The sequence below is a fragment of the Protopterus annectens genome, chromosome 9.part0, assembly GCF_019279795.1.
Source record: "Protopterus annectens isolate FY-2018-M chromosome 9.part0, PAN1.0, whole genome shotgun sequence".
Lineage (NCBI taxonomy): Eukaryota > Metazoa > Chordata > Ceratodontiformes > Protopteridae > Protopterus > Protopterus annectens.
In genome coordinates this window covers 1,290,734,648-1,290,754,990 of record NC_056743.1, presented here as the reverse complement: position 1 = coordinate 1,290,754,990, position 20,343 = coordinate 1,290,734,648, and the positions used below count along the sequence as shown (strand labels likewise).

Below are 20,343 nucleotides of genomic sequence, written 5' to 3'. Positions count from 1 at the left end.
CCAAACAAGGGGAATTATAAGAGGCCATCAAGAATCTGTAGTACTGATATATTATACCAAAAAGAATGTGAATATTTAAGAAATCTTTTTATAGAAAAAGGATACCCAAACAATATGTTTGAGGTTATATTTAACGAAATTTCCCAAAAAAGGTCCACACAATTTTCCCCATTACTAGGTGTTACAACCACCCAGCAAAATATCAGTAATATAAGTAGGGACAAAACAGAAAATTTACCTTTTCTATGCACATACAACAGGAATAGTGTAGAAATTGAGGGCATTATAGCCAAATGTTGGCCAGTTCTCTCTATTAATGAAGATCTGAAGAAAAATATCCCAAGCAGACCACATTTTGTTAGAAGAAGGGAATGCAATCTTAAAGAACTACTAGAAAAGCAAATGCCAACCAGCAATAATGAGAATCATCAGATTAGGGGAACTTACAAATGTAAGGCTTGTAGTCAATGTTGTTATATTCTGGACAAGAAAGGCATTTATTTAAAATCCAGAAACATGAATTTGTTCCCATCAGGGCATTTTAATTGCAACTCAAAAGGAGTAGTTTACCTGGGAATTTGCCAACACTGTATGAGTTTTTATGTGGGGAAAAACGGAAAGGGTTTTAAAAAGCAGAGTGCACGAACATATGTATGAAATTAAAAATAAGAAAGAATCTAATGCATTTTATAAGCACTCCTTAATTTGTGAGAACATGTGTTTAAAATTTTTAGTCCTTGAACAAGTTTCTTATAATGTAAGAGGGGGGGACTGGGAAGCATCCCTGGAATACAAAGAACTGTTGTGGCAAATAAAACTAAACGCAACAAGACCACCAGGGCTTAATGATGCAATCAGCATCAACAGTGCTCTTAAGTTACATAGGGCCAAATTATAGAAGGTATTTCAAACAATTATGGTTTACAATATAGATGCTAAGGTTTTAAAGAATGCAAGCTTCATGAACTGGTCATTTCTATTCAGGGGTGACCACTAAAACTAATGTGAAAGGATTCAGTTTTGTAAATACTTAACACAGTCCTAATAAAGTGGATTTAAAATGCTTATAAACAGGATTTGAAGCAGTATATCCAATGGCAAGAAGGTATTAATTTATATTTTAAAGAATTTTTTGACTATTATATCCAATATTATGATTTATAAATTCATTAAGATTAATTAATATTAAGATTTTTTAAAGTTGATTATTTTACACATAAGAATATTTAATATGCAAAATTTACATTTATAGTTATGTTTAAATTTATATGATTAATTTTAGTATTCATCGTATAGTAACATAATGTGATTTTAATAGGAATTTTTTAAAAACAGTTTTTAATTAAGTGGGACCCTTACAATACAATTGTAATACAATGAAATGAAATGCTATTTAAATATTATATAAATGATATAAAAAGTAATGATGGTAGAAAATATTTAGGAAGTCTTTTATAGGTTGTTTTTGCTGCTGCTGATGTATTTCCCATTTCCCATGCTCTATTTTTGTAATTGTTGTTTATACCAAGTATATATCTTTAAACATAAGAGAACTATATAACAATGAGATTACACTAAATTGTATAATTGGCTAAGGAAGTGACAAAAGTATAAATTGAATGCACATTGAGTACAACACTGTCTTGAAAAAGCCTGGGAGAGCCCGGGCGAAAGCGCTTGACTGCATTTTGTGATTTTAAACTCTTTTTTTCGTGCGCATTTTATTTGTGAAGTTCAAATTAAAGCAGAGTTTTCTAAAAACTATCCGGTTCCTGGTGATATCTCCTTTTGAACCTGCTCACAAGGCAATTTGTAGTAGTTACTTGGGAAACCATGTTACACATTTCTCTGACATCTGCAAGATAAGTATCTGTGGCTGTTGTGGTGAGTCATCCCAATCTCATCTTTCGCAGAGATATGGGTAACGCTGAGAACAAATCATTCTTTTTATATCTTTTATATCTTAGATTGCTTCAGATTGTACACTAAGCCAGGCAGATCATCTTCATGTTTTATTCCCTGAAGCAAAATATAAGTGAGAGAATTTTATACAAAGGGTATTCGCAGGCAGCTCGGATACTACACGTACAAAACATTAAACCTTCACGACTTCTGATCAACTGTTTCCTGGTGAAGGTAAGAAAAGAGGCAGTCACTGTGAAAACAGAATTTCTGAATAGCTATCTCATACTATTGCTTTTTTGTTCTTTCAGAAGAAAGGCACTTCCTGGCAAAGTTGAAGCCCACTCTACAGTGGTTCTGGCTTTCCTCTGTGGCTTTTTGGATAGGGTTGTAGATTACAATTATAATAGAGGCAGCAAATTTCAGCTGTATACATCTTTACAAATTACTGCAAACTGGATTCTCTAGGACCATTGCAGGCTTTGGTAGGACATTCTTCAAGACTTGTGGACTCTGATCCTTTTTCCTCCCTTTCCTTCTAAGCTCTGGTATTTATCCTGTGTAGCTTAGGCTACAAGAACAGTGATCAAATGATAAACGCAATACAGTTGTGTAAGCAAACTTAGGATAACTGTACCCTCTCACCATCTTCTTGTTTTTGGCCATTTTTATGCCGTGGTATGAGATTTTTATTCTTACTGTTACTTTCTACATGAGTTTTAGTCTGCCTGTTCTGAGGCAAGAAAGATCTGAAATTTTGACATCCTAGCCACTTACGTATATTGCTTTCCCTGAGTTGTACTGTGGTTAGGGCATGTGGAAGGTGCCCTTAAGCTTTGGAAGCTAGTCATGTGGTCCATTCCTTGGCAGGTCGTCCCATATAGCTTAAGCTGCTGCAATGTTGATGCAGTTAAACATCCCCTGGCATGGTGAGTTTACTTGCTCGACTGTACTTTCCTTTTAATGGTCTTCCTTAGATTGGTTGTAGTGGAAGGAAGGATAGCAGTTAGAGCTGGGTGTTTTTCAGTTAATGACTTGTTTTAATATGGGCTTTAGTGGAAGTGGATTGAATGATGGGAAGAGAATGCCATTTGTTCACTGCTTGTGTCTTGAAAAATGGAGAAAATCATTCTTTGATGTGCTTTTTGGGGTTTTTGGTGCCTGGATTGTATTTTGTAGCGAATTGCTGAATGTTCTTTGGGGCAGTTAGTTTTAACTCTTACATTACACACTCATGTAAGATTTACAGTCTTAGCTTTGCCTGCTAAAATTTTTCTGATTTGTTAGTGTAGTGTTTCCATCATTCTGTTATTGATTTGTGCAGATCAGTTTGCTGAACATTAAGTTAGCTGTTTGGACTTTTCCTGGGTTACATCAGTTTTTATTTTAAACATGTTATTTCGTATAACAATTAATATAACATTGTTATACTAAATATCAGCTGTTGTATTTTGCATTCTTGCATTTTTGTAACCATTTTTGCTTGTTCTTTGAAGATCATATTTTAGGAAATTACATCACGTTTTATAGTTATGGTAATATTTTGATTGTATTAATTGTTTTACATCGTTTTAGTGATGGTTTGATTTAAAGTGCTTCGTAGATGAACATTGTAATAAATTTGAGTTTGAACTTGCAGGGAAGTGCTCTACTTCTGAGAATGGGTTACCAATCACTACATTTCCCTGGTGACAGAACATATTCCAAGAAATGAAGCATACTGACAGTCACCTTAAGATATGGCTGAAAGTTCTTGCTAGAGTTCCAGCTATTAAATAGAACCTTCCGGTAGCAGTCCAGAGTTGCAGTTGTCTGGAAGATGACCCGTTGACAGTTGGGAAAATGAATGTATTCTCAGTTCAGCGGGATGGGGTGGGAGGAGTGAACTGGTTTGGACAGAGGTTGGTAGATCCACAATACATATGCCAGTAGGACTGTTGCTATAGAAGGGGAAAGTCACTGTTGTTGCCTTCAGAGCTTTAGTTCTTTTATTGTTACAGTGTGATCAGAAGTCTGTCAGTACCCTCCAAGTGATGCTCAGAGCTTAGATAAGTAGCCATTTGGGGGCTTTTTTCTACTTAGCAGATTCCTTGCATTGTATTATGAGTTCTTGTTTAAATCTGTGATTTGGAAATAGTTCTGATCTGATCCCTAGAAAAAGTCCCCTGAGTATACTTGTGGCAAGCAAATTCCATGGAAAGGAAACTCTTGTGTTTGTTGCTGGCAGCTACTCACATAAGGTGTCTTGAGTGCCTTTATCCTCCATTTCTCCCCAAGTGGATGTAGCTTTCTGGGAAGATGTAGACGTTTTGTGGGAAGACTTGAAAATGGAAGCCAAAGAATTATTCAGTTTTGATATGTTACTGTGATTTGGTAGGAAGAGTAGCACCAGACCTGCAAGTATTCCCTGGCATCTTAGTGTGCCTGACTTGTTGTCATATGTGCCCAGGAAATGCATTTTATACATGTGTATGTGTGTGTATGTATATAAATATAATTATTGGAAAGGAAACAAATGTCTGTATATAAATCTGGCAGCCAAGCTTTTCATCTTTTCTGTATACATGGTACAAAGTCAGAGCTGGAGTAAAAGAAATGTTGGAAATAAATCATCACGACACCAGAAACATCACACACGGCAGACAACACACCAGTGTCTCACAAACACAGCCCATAAGGTATAACAATAAACCAATGCGGCCCATAAGGTATAACAATAAACCAATGCAGCCCATAAGGCCTAACAGCAAACCAAACACACTAGTCATTGGCGATTCAATTGTGAGACACACTGATGTGCCCCTCACCAAGGACTCGACAAGGAGAAGGTCACTTTCAGTTGTCTGCTAGGCTCCAGAATTTGCCACATCATGAATGCACTTAAGTCTTTCCATAGCAGGTACAAATATAACTCTGTCATTGTCCATGTTGGTGTGAATAACTTGAGATTTACCTCCCTGGACTGTGAGACATGATTGTGCTCTGAGTATGTGTCCCAGGCAGGTAAGACCCTAGCCCTAGGCAGCAATCGTACCTTAACCAAGAGTGATACCACAATACCAACAAAAAATGATTGACTTCAACAATTGGCCTAATTTCTGACACCTCTCCGAGGGGATCTAGTATCTGTCTGCCTGGGAAGAAATGGTTGACGAGCCTCGATGCTTTGCCAGAGATGGGCTTCATCTGTCACCCCTAGGATTCCGGATCCTGGCCAAGGCTCTTGCCTCCCCCATTGTGCCTTTTTTAGGCTATGTCCCAAAGACAAGGGATTCCGGATCCTGGCCATGGCTCTTGCCTCCCCCATTGTGCCTTTTTTAGGCTATGTCCCAAAGACAAGTCTTCCAACATAAAAAAATCTGTCAAAAAGCAAATTGAAGGTCATGTTGCTTAATGCTAGGAGCCTTAACCTGAAAATGCACTCACAGGAGGCTCTCTTTAAAGTGGAAGATGCCGATGTTTGTGCGGTCACGGAAACTTGCTTCGGGGCTGGTGAGAGAACCCCTGTCTTACCAGGCTGTACCCCATTTCACACATTACGACCCCAAAATGAAGTCAGCAAGACTAAGGGTGGTGGAATCTGTATCTTCATTAAGGACAGGTACACCTCCAGACTGGTTTGCCAGCATGATGCACAGGAATTGCTCCAAATGCAACTGACAGTTGGCAAGGCACCCATCCAAGTCATAGCCATCTATGGACCCTCCTCCATGACTCGGGACACCCAGTCCTCCTACCTGGACCTACTTGACTCTTTCAAGATACCCCTTAACATCCTGATCCTTGGTGACTTCCAACTACCCACCATAGACTGGGTGAACTACTCCTGCACTAATCCAGTCACCCAGCGATCCCTTGACTTCATCAGGTCTAATGCACTAGACCAGCACATCTCATCCCCCACAAGGGGAGATAACATTCTGGACTTTGTTCTCACCAACATGGGTGACCACTGCACCATTCCCATAGTATGTTCTTTCCCTGGTGAGATCAGATCGGTCTGTCTCATTCGAAGTTTACATACATACAGCTTACCTTAACTTGGCCAGCGCATTTAACACAATACCCCACTCTGGCATCATCGAAAAGCTAATGCAGCTTGTTGTAAATCCCTGTGTCATCAGGTGGGTGGCCAACTGGCTCACCGATAGGACCCACAAGGTCAAAATAGGTGTCTCCACCTCTGACAGCAGACCTGTCACTAGTGGTGTTCCCCAGGGATCTGTCCTGGGACCCCTACTGTTTGGCATGTACTTCTCACAGGTCCAGACCAAGACAAAAGGCCTGTGGCTGACCAAGTTTGCAGATGGCTGTAAGTTGGGTGCTGTTATTGACTCTCAAATGATGTTAACATACTGCAAGAGGGTCTCACAGCAACAAATGACTGGTTTCAAAGTCATGGTCATAAGTTAAATGCAAAAAAATGTATTGTCATACCATTAGGCAAAAACACCGCCTCTGCTGATTATTGCATCAACGGCAACGCCCTAAGCATGCAACCTGTGGTGAGAGACCTAGGTGCTCAGGTTGACAACAATCTCACAGTCAACCATCATGTCGTGGCAGTGGTCAGAAAAGCCTTTTACTTGTTTACTCTCATAAGTAAAAGGATTGCATCCAGAAAAATGGAGGTTATTACCTCTCTACTCCTCCCTCAGGCCAACTATTGAGTGTAACACCACATTTGGTATGTACCTCTCCAAACACCTGCACCAACTGGAAAGTCCATGGAAATACCTCACAAAAAGAATCCATGGCCTCCAACACCTATCCAGTGCAGGCAGGCTCAAATCACTATCACTCTGTTCAGTATCGTACAGATTGCTCAGAGGTGATCTGTGTCTCGTCTACAAGGCAATATCGGACCCTGCCCTACTAGAGATGCTCCATATCTGTAAGTATAATTCCTCGGTCATTACCTGCTCAAAATGCCTAAATCTGATATGCAATGTCAAAACCTGCTGGAAAGGCAGGTTTTTCTCCCAGAGGCTGCCCCATCTCTGGAATAGACTTCCCATACCTGTCAAACAGAATACCTCGCTGACCCTCTTCAAGAACAACCTCGATGAGTGGATGGAATACCACAAATTTGTCCCAGGGGTGCCACCTGTGTCCCTCACTGACAGGGGCGACGGGTGCTGACAGGTTTCTTTTTTGGGGATAAACTCTTGGCTAAGCTTGTAAGGGCCCCAGAGCCATTAGCTAGTAACCTCCTATGATCCTGTGATCAGAGACAAATACAAATACAGTAGAAACTGCAGTAGGCTGCCAGATTTAAAAGCTGGAAGCAGAGTAAGAATACAACATCTTTGGGAAAGTTCAGTTCCTGTAGGAAGGGTGAAAGGCTTTGTAGAGTGTCGTATGCATTTGTATAAGATAAATAAATATGAGGAAGTTCAAATTGCCACAGCCAGTACTGTTGTAGGAAAATACTATGAGACATGTGAATGCAAGAGAAACTCCTAATCATGTCTGCTATGATGCAGCAAGTGTATGCACGTATTGTATCATAATGCATACAAGTTTATAGTGCCCCTCACTGAATTTCTCCAAATCTTTTGGGTTTCTAATATCATGATGGGAATGGATCCCATTCCTAAGTCGAAGTGTAATTGAAGTTCATGAAATTAATATTGTTTCAATCTTTGTCAGCCAGAAGTGCTCTTCGCACCACCCACAATGTGCTCAGTAATGACTCCTCCTGCAGTTCATATGGAGTTACATGTATTAGTAACTCACTTAAATACGATTGTAGATTATTTTTATAAGATTTGTTGCTGGTACTACTATTGGAACTGTCTGGGTATCTTTCTCCACATTGCTCTCATTTCTGCCTGCAAATCCTGATATTTTATGACCATTTTATAACATTTGCTAAATAAGAAGCAATTTCATTGCTTTTGGCAGAGTTAACATGCCGTATGTCTTAATGTGGCAAGAATGGTTGATCTAAAGTACCTGTGTACTGATTCCATGTCTTACAGTGTAAAACATTACCTGTTACCTGGATAGGTAATAGCAAACATTGCCATAACAGCCCCTAGTCTAGAAATGCTTGACCTTCATTACATGTAGTGCTTCTGGTTGGAAAATGTTGAGTGATGCTTGGTAAGAGCAGTGACTGTAGTCGTCTTCATGTCTTCCACATCAATAATAAGTTGTATTGGGAAAAATAGCTGCTTAATTACTACTAATTCAGGAAGATGTTTGCAACAGTTACAAAACACTACAATGTTGATAATGGTGGTAGAGTTGATGAAAAAATATGTTGACAGTGAGCTGACCTTGAAAAAGGTCTAGCTGGTCATTGAGCCAGAGTACTGGAATGCAGCAAAAGGCTCATATTTTTAATGCATTAATTAATCCTTTATCATAAAGACATGTCAAGATATGAATTGTATTTGGGCAGTGAAATGATAGTTGTAAATTTTTATTTGAGTTAGTGCCACATGCCCATCCCTGTTCCATTGTTTTGCCTTTTTTGTTAGATGGCATATTGTCAGCACATTGGTGTCGAATTCATGTTCATCAACGACTTGGAACAATGCCAGTGGATTCGGGAAAAGTTTGAGACCCCAGGCATTATGCAGTTCACTGATGAAGAGAAGCGCACTTTGCTGGCAAGACTGGTCCGTTCTACCAGGTTAGAAGGTTATAGAATTCTTGTATAGGTGTGGATTTCATGGAAGGCCGTCTTAGTAAGACAACCTTAATTTTTTACACCATTGTTACTTTTTTGCAGTTAATGATGTGCAGGCACGTATTGGTGCTGTGCAAGTTTTATTGAAGAATTGATTTTGGTTCTCTTCTTTCCCTCATTGACAAGAGCATATTTTGGTAAAAATAACATTTGGGAGTGAATGACAAATTTATTACTCCAACATGATATATATTTTTTTTTTTTTTACAGAATTATGCATTTTCTTATGTTGCAATTTCATTCAAATCTGGAGTCTTTCTCTAATGTCACAGTGTAAATGTGCATTCATGACGTGGGGTGTTCTATTTATTACATACTTAATCGTGTTACTATGCATACATAGTTTATATAAATGCATATTTTAACTGTATTGTACAGAGGCAGTATGATAAAAGAAATACCATTGTATGAGCTAAGTTTTATGTATGGTGACGCAGACTGGATGGAGATGGTTTTGTAATGTACTCTGCACACAAACTTTTATGTATCCCTTTCTAAACATTGGACATTTACAACAGCGAGCATTGCATTGAACCAGGAACATCAAAATCCCAAAACACTAAAACCTAACCAAACACAAATTCTGCTTTTTTTTTTCTGAGGGGGGGGGGGGGGACGACTAACACACCACACCAGCAGCTAATTTTGTATACTATAGCAATAACCCACGCCTGGGTGTGGGTAATGCTAAATTTACCCACGGTTGGCGTGGTTTGGTGGTTATTGCTATTATACCATGACATTATTTAAGAAAAGAAACTGTTACTTTTCTTAAATAATGGCATAGTATAATGCCTGTTTACTGCCCTTCCGCAGATGTCTGGCATCCGCGGCAGTTCTGATGTGCTTTGGCGCCTCGCAGTACATCAGAGTTGTGGACAGCACGGAGAAAGCAAGATCTCTGTTGCTTTTTAGTCTCGCTATGTTAAATGAGTTTAACATAGCGAGACAGTTTTAAAATAAGCAACGGACATCTCCGCTGCTTATTTTAAACTGTCTCGCTATGTTAAACTCATTTAACATAGCGAGACACAAAAAGCAACAGAGATCTTGCTTTCTCCGTTTTTTAACATTGTCTCGCTATGTTAAATGGGTTTAACATAGCGAGATAGCTTTAAAATAAGCAACGGAGATCTCCGTTGCTTATTTTAAAGCTGTCTCTCGATGTTAAAACCTTTAACATAGCGAGACAGTGTTTTAAAAAACCGAGTTATACTAATGGAAAAAAGTCCGGGCAACCGGACCTTTTTCCATTAGTATATCTCGATTTACAACGGGCACGCTGGCCAATCAGCGTGCACGTTTTGGGGGGGTCATGGTATAATAACTGTAAGGTCACACTACAGTGGGGAAAAGTGCAAAATCCCAATGTACTGTGATCCTGCACAGTGTAGGTATTTCTCATTTGATATTCTGAGTTTTTGATGATCCGATTCGGTTTGATGTTAAAATGTTTTTTAATTTTACTTCAGGTTGCTTAAACAAATCATTGGTCACCAAGGTCTGTATCAGGTTGCTTTTTCCAAACTAAAAATTATGAAAACTCTTGTCTGGCATTGACTTAGTAATACACAATGATTTACCAGAGATTCAAAAATTATATGAGGGACAGGGCAAAATATGAGGTAACACCATGGACATTCCGTAAAACTGGGGACAATTGAGAGTTGTGTGTATGTATGAATGGGTGGTTGTGTGTCAGTGAGTGTGCTAGAGTGGGGGTATCTTTCTGAGTGACTGTGAGTGTGTGGTATGAATATATGCATGTGTGTGGAAGAATGCATGAGGGTGGTACTTGTGCCAACATGATATGTGGACTGACAGTGTGTAATTACTGACAACAAATGCTGTATGTTTAGCACTGGAAGTAATTACACCCTATTCAGGGATATGCATATTAGCTGATAATACGCTCAGTCTTTCTGTATTTAAATATGTTTCTGAATAGCGTTTCCCATGATCGTGGAAACTGCAGCATTTGGCCTGTGAAGTTTCTGTGAGTGGATGGAATTTCTTCTAAATCCCAGGCACAGTTTAGACATGTGAACTGTGGCTGTGTAAGCAGTGGTTGAAAGACTGGAAGCTTGTTGACTGTAAAACTGGTGAGAGAGAGCTTTAAATCTTAAACTCAAGTTTATTTCATTTGTATTTAGCAGTGCACTGAGTAATGAATGGACTGAAGAAGTAATTTTTAAGCAGAAGTTTTTACGGTTAATATTTTTATAAAAATTTCCTGATTTAAACGTGCATGTTATTTTGTAAAGTAATTCTGTACAGTACACAGTCAGGTTATGTTGGAGATGGGAGAATTTTATCAGAGACTGCTGTATGTGTCAGTGATATTAAAGTAGGAAAGTACTTTTTTTGAGTTGCACAATATACTAGCTTTATAGTGTCAGTGATATTAAAGTAGGAGAGTACTTTTTTTTTGAGTTGCACAATATACAGGCTTTATACAGTAGCAAGATAAAGGCTGTAAAGAAACAAGTTAAAGTTAATAAAATATGTTGGTAGTATTATATGTGTAGATTTAAAAGATAACTTTCCCTGTTTTTATAGATGTGGATGTTAAAGTTAATGTGCTTAGTTTATGCTGTACATGTTTTTTAAGCAAATAATTTGTTTTAATTTTTTAAACCTATTAGAATCATGATGTAAGGTGCAATGTATTTAACATTTGAAATTATATTTGTAGGAGAGATAGTGAAACCAAGTATTCCGAGTGAAATCAGAAATGCACAATGTAATTAACATTTAAAGGGATATTAGCAAACAGTTCAGTGAAAACAAATGAAATTTGAAGAACTAAATAGTTATACAAGTGCTCGTCTCCACAACAGCCTTAGTACTTTAGTAAATGTAATGGTGCACAGCTTATTTAAAGATAGCAGGTACAGTAAACTCTCAGTTAATCGGCACCCATGGGGATTGGTAGATAACTGTAGTTTCTGGTTGCTTGAGAGTTACTATTAAAAACAGGCCTAATACTGTACCCTATACTATTTATTTGGTTTGACTTGTTCTTAGGTTGGGGAGACATGGAATTTATTCCTGTCTTCCTTTTTAAAGCTCTAAAACTCTAAGGTATGTTTCTGGGTGGGCAGAAAGTGCAACACATGAAAGTTGTACTGTATTTCTTTGATTTTTTTTTTTTTTTTTCTGGTTGCTTGAGTTCCGGTTAACTGAGAGTTTACTTTACACAGGCTAAAAGTTAATGCTTAATGAAAGTATAGAAGTTGTTCACATCTGACAGGGGTGATAGAAATGAGATGAGAGACTGTCCCACTTACAGATGGATATGTGCATTAGTATGGTTAATCGTAGCTTTAAAGTAGGTAATGCTTGTCTGTGCAACCACTGATTTGGGTTATCTGGATCTATCTGGAGGGGTAGACTTCCTTTATTTTTGGATGGTGTGTACAGTTCAGTCTGTTTGCTGTGAAATAAAGGGGAATATGTTTTTTTTTTCTTTGAAAAGTTAAATCTGAAGTACTTGACTTCATTTGGTCTTCAACCTGTGGGTATTCGGATCCGAATCGGATTCGAGACAGCCGCATCACTAGCATCTGATCCGAGCTCCAAACTCCTCCCTTACCCATAATGCTCCCCTGTCTCCTTCCTTCCCTCAGATCTCGTTTGCTGCTGAAAAGCTAGACATTCAGCTCCAGGCTTTTTTGGGTACATTTACTACATTTTCCCTTTCAGGTATGAGAGTAGGTTCTTCCCTTTCTTAACTTTAACCTTCCTATACCCGCATTGTCCGTTGGTGTTTTCTGTGTTAAAAAAAAAAGTAAAGTAAGTAGTAGTTTTCCTTTTGGCTTTCCCGCTCCCTCTACTCTTTGAGCAAGTGTGTGTGTGTCTGTGGAGATTTGTGGAGTTTTTGTTGTGGCCGAAGATGGCTGAGAGTGTGTTTGGGCATGGCCCACTTACCTCCTGCCCCATCTGCGCAGGCTTCAATCTGCCCGCCCTGAAGGACAGGAGGGCTAAGTTAATCATGAAGGGCTTGCTCCCTTTATTGGGGATAGCTGTCCCCATAAATTCTGCTTTGAAAGCATCTTAAGCTGTCGCTTCTACTTCTGCTTCTCCCCAGGACCCTAGGACTCAAACTCCCACTACAAGGTCTGAGAAGGGAGACAAACGCAGAGAAGACAAATCTAGAAAAAGGTTTCCAAACTGCTTGGCTCCAGTAGGGCCTCCAGCTTAAGCTAAGACCCCTAATAGGCCTAGTGTTCCTCAGCTCCACTCACCCAAGTTCTGCCTGGAGCCAGGGATATCTAGACCACCTTTAAAGGCTTCCTCTCACCGGCACTCTCAGATGGTGTTGATAACTTCATATTCCCGGTCAGTCTGTAGTCTTAGTGAGGCCGAGATGGACAGGATGATGCAGAAGTTCATCTGCACCCAGATCCAGATGGGAGTCTTGCCGGCCCCCTCTCCCTCCAGAGCGGGGAGCTCGCAGCCTTTCTTCACCCCTATAACTCCTTTTCCAATCCGACCATCCGTTTTGGAGTCTTTGGATCTGAGGGCCCTCAGGGTCAGAGGGTCGGTGCCAACGGTACCTTGTACCTCGACGCCGGCCATTGCCTTGAGTGTGTCTGTTCCAACTGGATCAGATCCGAGCTCTCGGAGCTGTAGCCTAGGCATCAGATCTGAGGGGGTGCTGTCGGCTCCAAGTTTGTTGGAGCGCAGTCTCCCTCTCGGCATCTTGGCTCCCGCATCTTGGCTCCTGCAGTCTCGGCTCTGACTCCATCGGATCCGAAGGGAGCAGCTCTTCTACTCGTTTCTCAGGATGTCTGCTCTCCCTCTGCCTTTGACATGGTGTAGAGGGTCCTCTGGAGTGCATCGAGACCTCTGATCATTTCATTTTCAGACTTTTTCTTGACTCCCTCGACTCTGGGTATGGCCCCGTCTCTCCTGTCGTCTCAGGGACAGTCTGTGCTCGATTTGCCTCAGGGAGCTCCCATTTGAGAGCAGCTTGTTTTGCGAGTCCCTTCCAGAGAGTCCCACTGAGAAGACTCCTCGCAAATGGACATGTAAAAGGAGGCACCTGGACTCCTCTCCAGAGTCTGTCACCTCACAGATGATACTGACTTGGGGGGGGGGGTGACCTGGGGGAACCTTCCCTCCTCTTCCAAGGATGTTTCCTTTGGGAGACATCAATGAACTCCTCCGCCAAGGGGGTGGGGGGGGGGGGGAGTCCACCCAAAAGTCAACCCCGGATGAGTCAGTGGTCCCAAAGGCATTCTGCACAGGCCCATCTATCTCCTAGGAGTCCAATCCCGCGGACCCGCTTGTGGACCTCATAATATCTCAGGCATGGAAGGAACCGGACACTGTGGAGCCTATTCCCAAGTGTCCAGACAAAATACTTGGCCCCCTACCAGACGGGACTAGCTGGAGTAAAGGGTCCCCAGTAGACGCTATTGAGGTGGCAGCCGCCACAAAGAAAGAGCTTGCACAGGAGAGCTCTACGGTCCATCCTCCTGACCGGGAGTCCAGCACCATGGACCGTTTGGGGCAGCGTGTGTATGCTTCAGCAGCCTTTTTTATAAGGGCACTGAATTATATTGCGCATTGCATTCGACTGCAGCATGACCTGGTTAACGAAGTCACTGAGTCGTCCTTGGAGTCCATGTCGCCGGAGGGCAAGAAGACATTCTCTGTGCGGATGGCCACTCTTAAGGCAGTAGCTAACACGTCCATGTGCCTCCTTTCCCATGGTACGGAGGGAGCCGCCAGGGCTGCCAGGTCGGGCATTGCCATGAGGTGCTACGCCTGGCTCCGGCTTTGTCAATTCTTGGAACCCTTCAAGGCATCCTTTGCTAATGCCCCCTATGATGGTTCTTCCCTGTTTGGGAAGTCCGTGTGTGAGACACTGGTCCAGAGTGAGAAAGATGGGAAGACACTGTCTACCATTGGAATCCACTTCTCCACCCCTCAAAGATCTTTCTCTAGGAATTCGCGATGGACAAAGAAGATGTGGTTGCAGAAATTGCAGTTCTCCTGGGACACTCAGGACTCTTCTTCCCCCAGAGGCAGAGGGGGGGATATGATGGACATCAGTCCAGAGGTGGGGGGGGGGGTCTGAGAAACTTCGGGTCTCTAGAATCATTCTCGGACAGAGCCATGCAGTAGCCCTGAGGGGCTGCCCGACTGTTCGTCTCTGGAGGCAGTTGGGGGTAGACTTTCACTACACCCAACGGAGTGGGAGTCCGTAACAACAGACCGTTGGGTGTTGCAAATCATATCCAGAGGTTACTCTATTCCCTTTGTGGATCCACCTCTCCCAACAAAACACCTCCCAGATGTTCGACCCGCGCAAAGGGGAGGTAGCAGCGCTAGAAATAGACAAGCTGCTAAAAAGCGAGTCATCCAACCCGTCCCCCGAGACCAATCCGGATCGGGCATTTATTCTAGGTTCTTTTTAGTGCCAAAGAAAACTGGGAACATAAGACCCATTCTGGATCTCTCCACCTTGAACCTGTCAGTAGCCAAGGAGAAATTTCGGATGGTCACCCTTCAGTCTGTTCTGCCCTATCTGCAGGCAGAGGATTGGATGTGCTCGATCGACTTCCAGGACACGTACTATCACATCAAGATGAACAGGTGCTCCCGCAGGTTTCTTCGCTTCCGGCTGGGGGCCAATCACTGTCTTTTCAGGGCCCTACCCTTTGGTCTCACCACAGCCCCCAGGGTGTTTACTAAAGTAATGGCAGTCGTAGCAGCTCACCTGAGACTTCAGGGAATTCAGGTCTCTCCCTACCTGGACGATTGGCTCCTTGCTGCCTCCACCAAGCTTCTACTTTGCCAGGCCAGGGACTATATCTTTGTACTAGCGAACAATCTGGGCATTACTATCAATCTCAGCAAATCATCACTGACTCCAGTCCAGAGTTTAGACTTTATTGGAGCTCGGCTAGACACCATACAAATGAATGTGTACCTATCTAAGACTTCATGTTTCTTGCATTCTTCAAACTCGCCTTCCATCAGCGAAGACAGTTCTGCAGGCTCTGGGTTCTATGGCAGCCACAATCAATCTTCTACACTTTGCACGACTTCATATGTGAGTTCTCCAGTGGACACTAGCAGTTCAGTGGTCTCTACTGGAGCTACCTTTGTCTCATCCGATCCATATATCCCGGGCTTGCAGAGACTTTCTTTTCTGGTGGATTCTCTCCCCAGACCTTGTCAAGGGAAGTCCCTTTCTTCCATCCTTTCCCACAACCACAGTGACCACAGACACTTCCCAGCTAGGGTGGGGTGGGGGGCAGGACAGTTCAAGGCATGTGGTCCCCTTCAGAGACCAATTTGCATATCAATGTCCTGGAGATGAGGGTGGTTCTTCTAGCGGTGCAGGCCCTTCCTGCCCATCTTCCTCTAGGGACTATTCCTATTCAATCGGACAACATGTCAGTAGTCTGGTATATCAACAAACGGGGTGGAACCAGACCTTACCCCCTTTGTTGCAAAGTCATGACAGTGTGGGAATGGGCGATTTCCACCGGCCGCTTTCTGGTGGCAACGCACATTCCGGGAAGGTCCAACATTCTGGTGGACAGGCACAGCAAGACTATTCTGATGCCTTACGAGTAGTCTCTGAATCCTTCAGTAGTGGTACAGATCTTCCTCAAGTGGGGTTGACCTTGCTGCAGTCTCTTCACATCTCCTTCCAATGAGAAATGCAGCTAGTTCTTTGCTCTGAACCCCCCTCAGGGGGAAGCCTTCAGAGATGCACTGGTTCATGCTTGGCCTCCTGGTCATCTTTATGCTTTACCCCCCCCCCCATTGCCAGTCATTCCGAAGTTTCTTCAGAGAGTTTGCAGGTTGGGGAGCACAGTAATCCTCATTGCCCCATTCTAGCCTCGCCAAGTCTGGTTTCCTTCCCTTTGGTCTCATCTGGCTGTTCCACAATGGATCTTGGATCCAGTTCCGGATCTCATTTCGTATCCCTCAGGGATTCCTCACCCAGACAGTCTGAAACTCACCGCTTGACTGCTCCAGTTCCATTAATAATTAGAGCTTCTGGTTTTTCCTGTCTGGTTAAAACCATGTTGGTGGTGACTCAAGTCTTTTACCAGAAAAATATATCGTAACAAGTGGATACGGTTCACTATATGGGCCTGTCAGTGGGACCTAGATCCATTTACAGCTCCGGTTTCTGCTCTTCTGGCATTTCTAGTGGGCATCTTTCACCAAGGTGCTAGTTTTCCTACCATTAAAGTCCAACTGGCTGCCATCTTTAACTTCCATGTGGAATGAAAACATGGCTTCCCTAGCTTCTTCCAGACTTTGCAAGACCTTCCTTAAAGGTATTAAAGTTCCTTACATGGTTTTTCATAAGGACAGGGTTTCCCTGTGCACTAGTCCTTCCTTTCTTCCCAAGGTGGCTTCAGAAACCAATATCAATCAAACTATCAGTCTTCCTGTTTTCTTTCTAAATTTCCAAAATAGGGGTGACTACAAGTTACACTTCTTGGATGTACATAGGCAACTGAGGTTTTATTTACACAGAACAAAATCTTTTCGCAGATCTGATTAGTTGATGTTATGTGATCCTATCTCGCCTACATTCTGACTGATGGGTTCGGAGCCGATCCCTCGGCTCCGACTCGGCACGCTTATGCCAAAGAGCGAAGTCTCTTATTGGCTGAGCTTACTATATCCCAGGATGCACCACTACCAGTCCCCCAGATCTCGTTTGCCGCTAACTAGCGAAGACGTGGTCTCGAGCTGGCTGAGCTGAGTAGTAATTTTACTTACTTTTTTCTGTCAGAAAATTGCTTTTCCTGTCATAAAAAGCTGTTTTAACGGCTATTCTGTGCTTTGTGTTGTGATTGAAGTTTTTTTTTTTTTTTTTTTTTTGTGAAAACTTGTTGAGTGATTGGGCGTTGTTTCTGATTTCAGGCCTCCTTTATCTGTAGGGCCTTTCCCGGTCAGTTAACCCCACTCAAACTTTTGGGATTTCATATCCCCTTGATGTTGTTCGGATTGTTAAACCAGCAGTTGTAAACTGATTTTTGTAGAGTCAGTTAAGTAAAGTTAAATTAGGATTGTGTGTTCTTGCTGTCAGAAAATTACTGCATTTTGGTCATAATGTCTCAAAATCCTAGGCCTTCGGGCTTCAAAAATGCACCAAATGTAATTTTAAAATGTCAATCACAGATGACCACTCTCTCTGTGTTTATTGTTTGGGTGCAAAACATTTACAGGAGTCATGCAGCGTGTGTCACGCTTTTTCCTCTAGGGTCCTCCAGGAGAGGAAAAATAAGCTTATTCTTAAAGGCTTAATCAAACCCTCCTTCGAAGAAGCTCTAGCATCCTCTCCTTCTCCAACCAAAAGAAGAAGGCGTCGGCTCCGACCAGTCCGTCGGATCCGCTGCCAAAAGACATAGGCAGGCTTCTCCTTCGCTCCAAGGACTTCGGAGCCGAGGGCGGAACGGTCTGCCTCGATGCCACCAGTCTCGACTCCTCGGGCTTCGGAGCCGATGGCTGGGGCATCGAGAGGCGGGTCACCTTCGTCGGCTCCACTGGTCTCGGAGCCGACTAGGGTTGCCCGCTCAGACACTTCCTCCTCGGCGCCGAAGTCCTCCTCGGCACCGATGGAAACTACTGTGGGTATTCCCTCGGCGCCGATAATCATCGAGTCGCCTCGGAGCCGGTCCCCTAGTCCTTTGGGGCCGTTGGAGAGGACTTCTCGAACCCGTTCAGTATCCTCTAAGTCCTCGAGGATGTCGGATTCGGATATAGACAGGGTGCTCCAAAGACTGTTCCAGTCCCCAGTCTTTCAAAATTTGTTTCGCTCCGACCCAGTTGGCTTTGGAGCCGATAGCCCATGCCCATCCCATGGCTGTTCCTCCTCCGACCGCTTGGCTCCATCGGAGCAGATGCTGTTGGAGCCGGTGGAGATCTTAGGGTCGGCTCCGACCCTTACTCCAACCGGGCCTTCGGGTCCGAGTTTGGTACACGGACTTCTTCGGCTGGACCGGGGTGATGTTTCGGGACCTATGCTTTCGGTTCCGAGCCTCCCTCTCGGTGCTTCGCTGCGGGATTGCCGTCTGCTATCATGGCTCGAGACTGGACACTCCCAGGATTCTGGGGGTCCGGCTTTCAGGGCTATGAGGAGTGCCTTGGCCAAGTCTTCGCCACCTCTCCGGCTTTACCGGCACCTTCCCTGGGCGTGGAGACTGGGTCTTTGGCAGTTCCCTGTCCGTAGGCAGCGGAGCCCCTGGGCCTGAGGTTACCCCATTGGGGTTCCCTCCTCCTGAGGGTTCTTCGGAGTTGTCTTCGGAGGAACCCCGAGGAAGAGATCGTGCAAGAGGAAGCACGTGGACTCCCCGAGTCTATTACATCGACACTGATCTTGATGATGCGGAGGGGTCCCAGTCGCCCTCGGATGATGTCTCATTTGCAGACATCTTAGAGATCCTCAAACAACGAGGCGGCTGGATATCCAAACCCCCTCTGCTGATGAGTCAGTGCTCCTCAAGGCCTTTGGGGCTCAGCCCTCCGCCTCCTGGGTGTCTCCGCCCTTCGACGAGCTTCTGGATTTAGTTTGTCGTTGGGCGTGGGAACATCCAGATACCGTGGAACCAGTCCTTTCTCGTCCTAATAAATTTTTGTCTGCCCCACCCGTGAAGGAGTTCCTCACTAAAGGCGTGGCTGTAGATGCCATGGTGGTGGCATCTGCTACACAACAGGACGTGGCAGAGGCTTCAACGTCCGTCCATCCTCCTAATAAGGAGTCTAGGAGCATGGACAGGTACGGAAGCACCCTGACTTCAGCGGCCTTTACCTTAAGGTCTCTGAATTATTTGGCACATTTTACCAGGCTTCAGAGGGATCTGGTCAAGGAGCTGTCAGATTCCCTCTCGGGTAACCTACCTGAGCAGCTAGCCCAGTCGGTTAGCTCTCAGTTGGCTATCCTTACGTCAATTTCTAACTCGTCCATGAGGCTCATTTCCTATGCGGCCGAAGGGGCGGGTAGAGCGGCAGGCACAGGCGTGGCTCTACGGAGACAAGCCTGGCTCCGCTTGTGTCAGTTTGCGGAGGCCTTCAAGTCTTCCTTCGCCGACGCTCCCTTTGATGGGTCCTCTTTGTTTGGACCCAAGATTAAAGACACCCTTACCCACTGTGAGCAAGAGGGAAAAACTTTATCTGCCGTAGGTGCCCGTTATTCCACTCCCTTTCGGCCTTATCCCAAGGCCAAAGGAGGGGGGAAGATGTGGTTCCGGAAATCACGTAAGTTTTTTTCTCAGCAGGAAGATTCCCCTTCCAGAGGCAGAGGACGGGGAAATTTTTCTGGGAGACGCCGTCCCAGAGGCGGCAGAGGGCCCCGCAATTGGAGACCGCGAGTCCTTTCGTGGCTCTTCAGCCTCCCACACATCATGAGGGATTGCCCGGCTGTGCTGCTCCGGAGCCAGTCGGGTGTCGTTTTGCCAAGCACCTAAAAGCCTGGGAGTCAATCACTCAGGACAGATGGGTGCTTCGGATCATGGCCGGAGGTTACACCATCCCATTCACATACTCACCACCACCGTCCAAAAAAATCCCGGACCCACCACCCAGTCAAAGGGAAATTGCAGCCGCAGAAGCTTTAAAGCTGCTAGTAAAAGGAGTCATCCAACCGGTCCCCACAGACCAGATCGGATCCGAAAATTACTCCAGGTTCTTTTAGTGCCAAAAGACAGGGGACCTGAGACCAATATTGGATCTCAGCAGACTGAACCAATCCGTCACGA

General features: G+C 43.7%; 1 protein-coding gene across 3 annotated transcripts in view; it reads left to right on the top strand.

Annotated features, from left to right (window-relative positions):
- The window catches only part of OGDH (oxoglutarate dehydrogenase), a 1,195,521-nt gene that overhangs the window by 561,409 nt on the left and 613,769 nt on the right, over positions 1-20,343 (top strand). For all 3 annotated transcript variants that reach the window (XM_044084237.1, XM_044084236.1, XM_044084238.1), the window contains one exon: positions 8,391-8,545. In XM_044084237.1, coding sequence (XP_043940172.1) covers positions 8,391-8,545 — 155 coding nt within the window. The remainder of the gene's footprint in view (positions 1-8,390; positions 8,546-20,343) is intronic.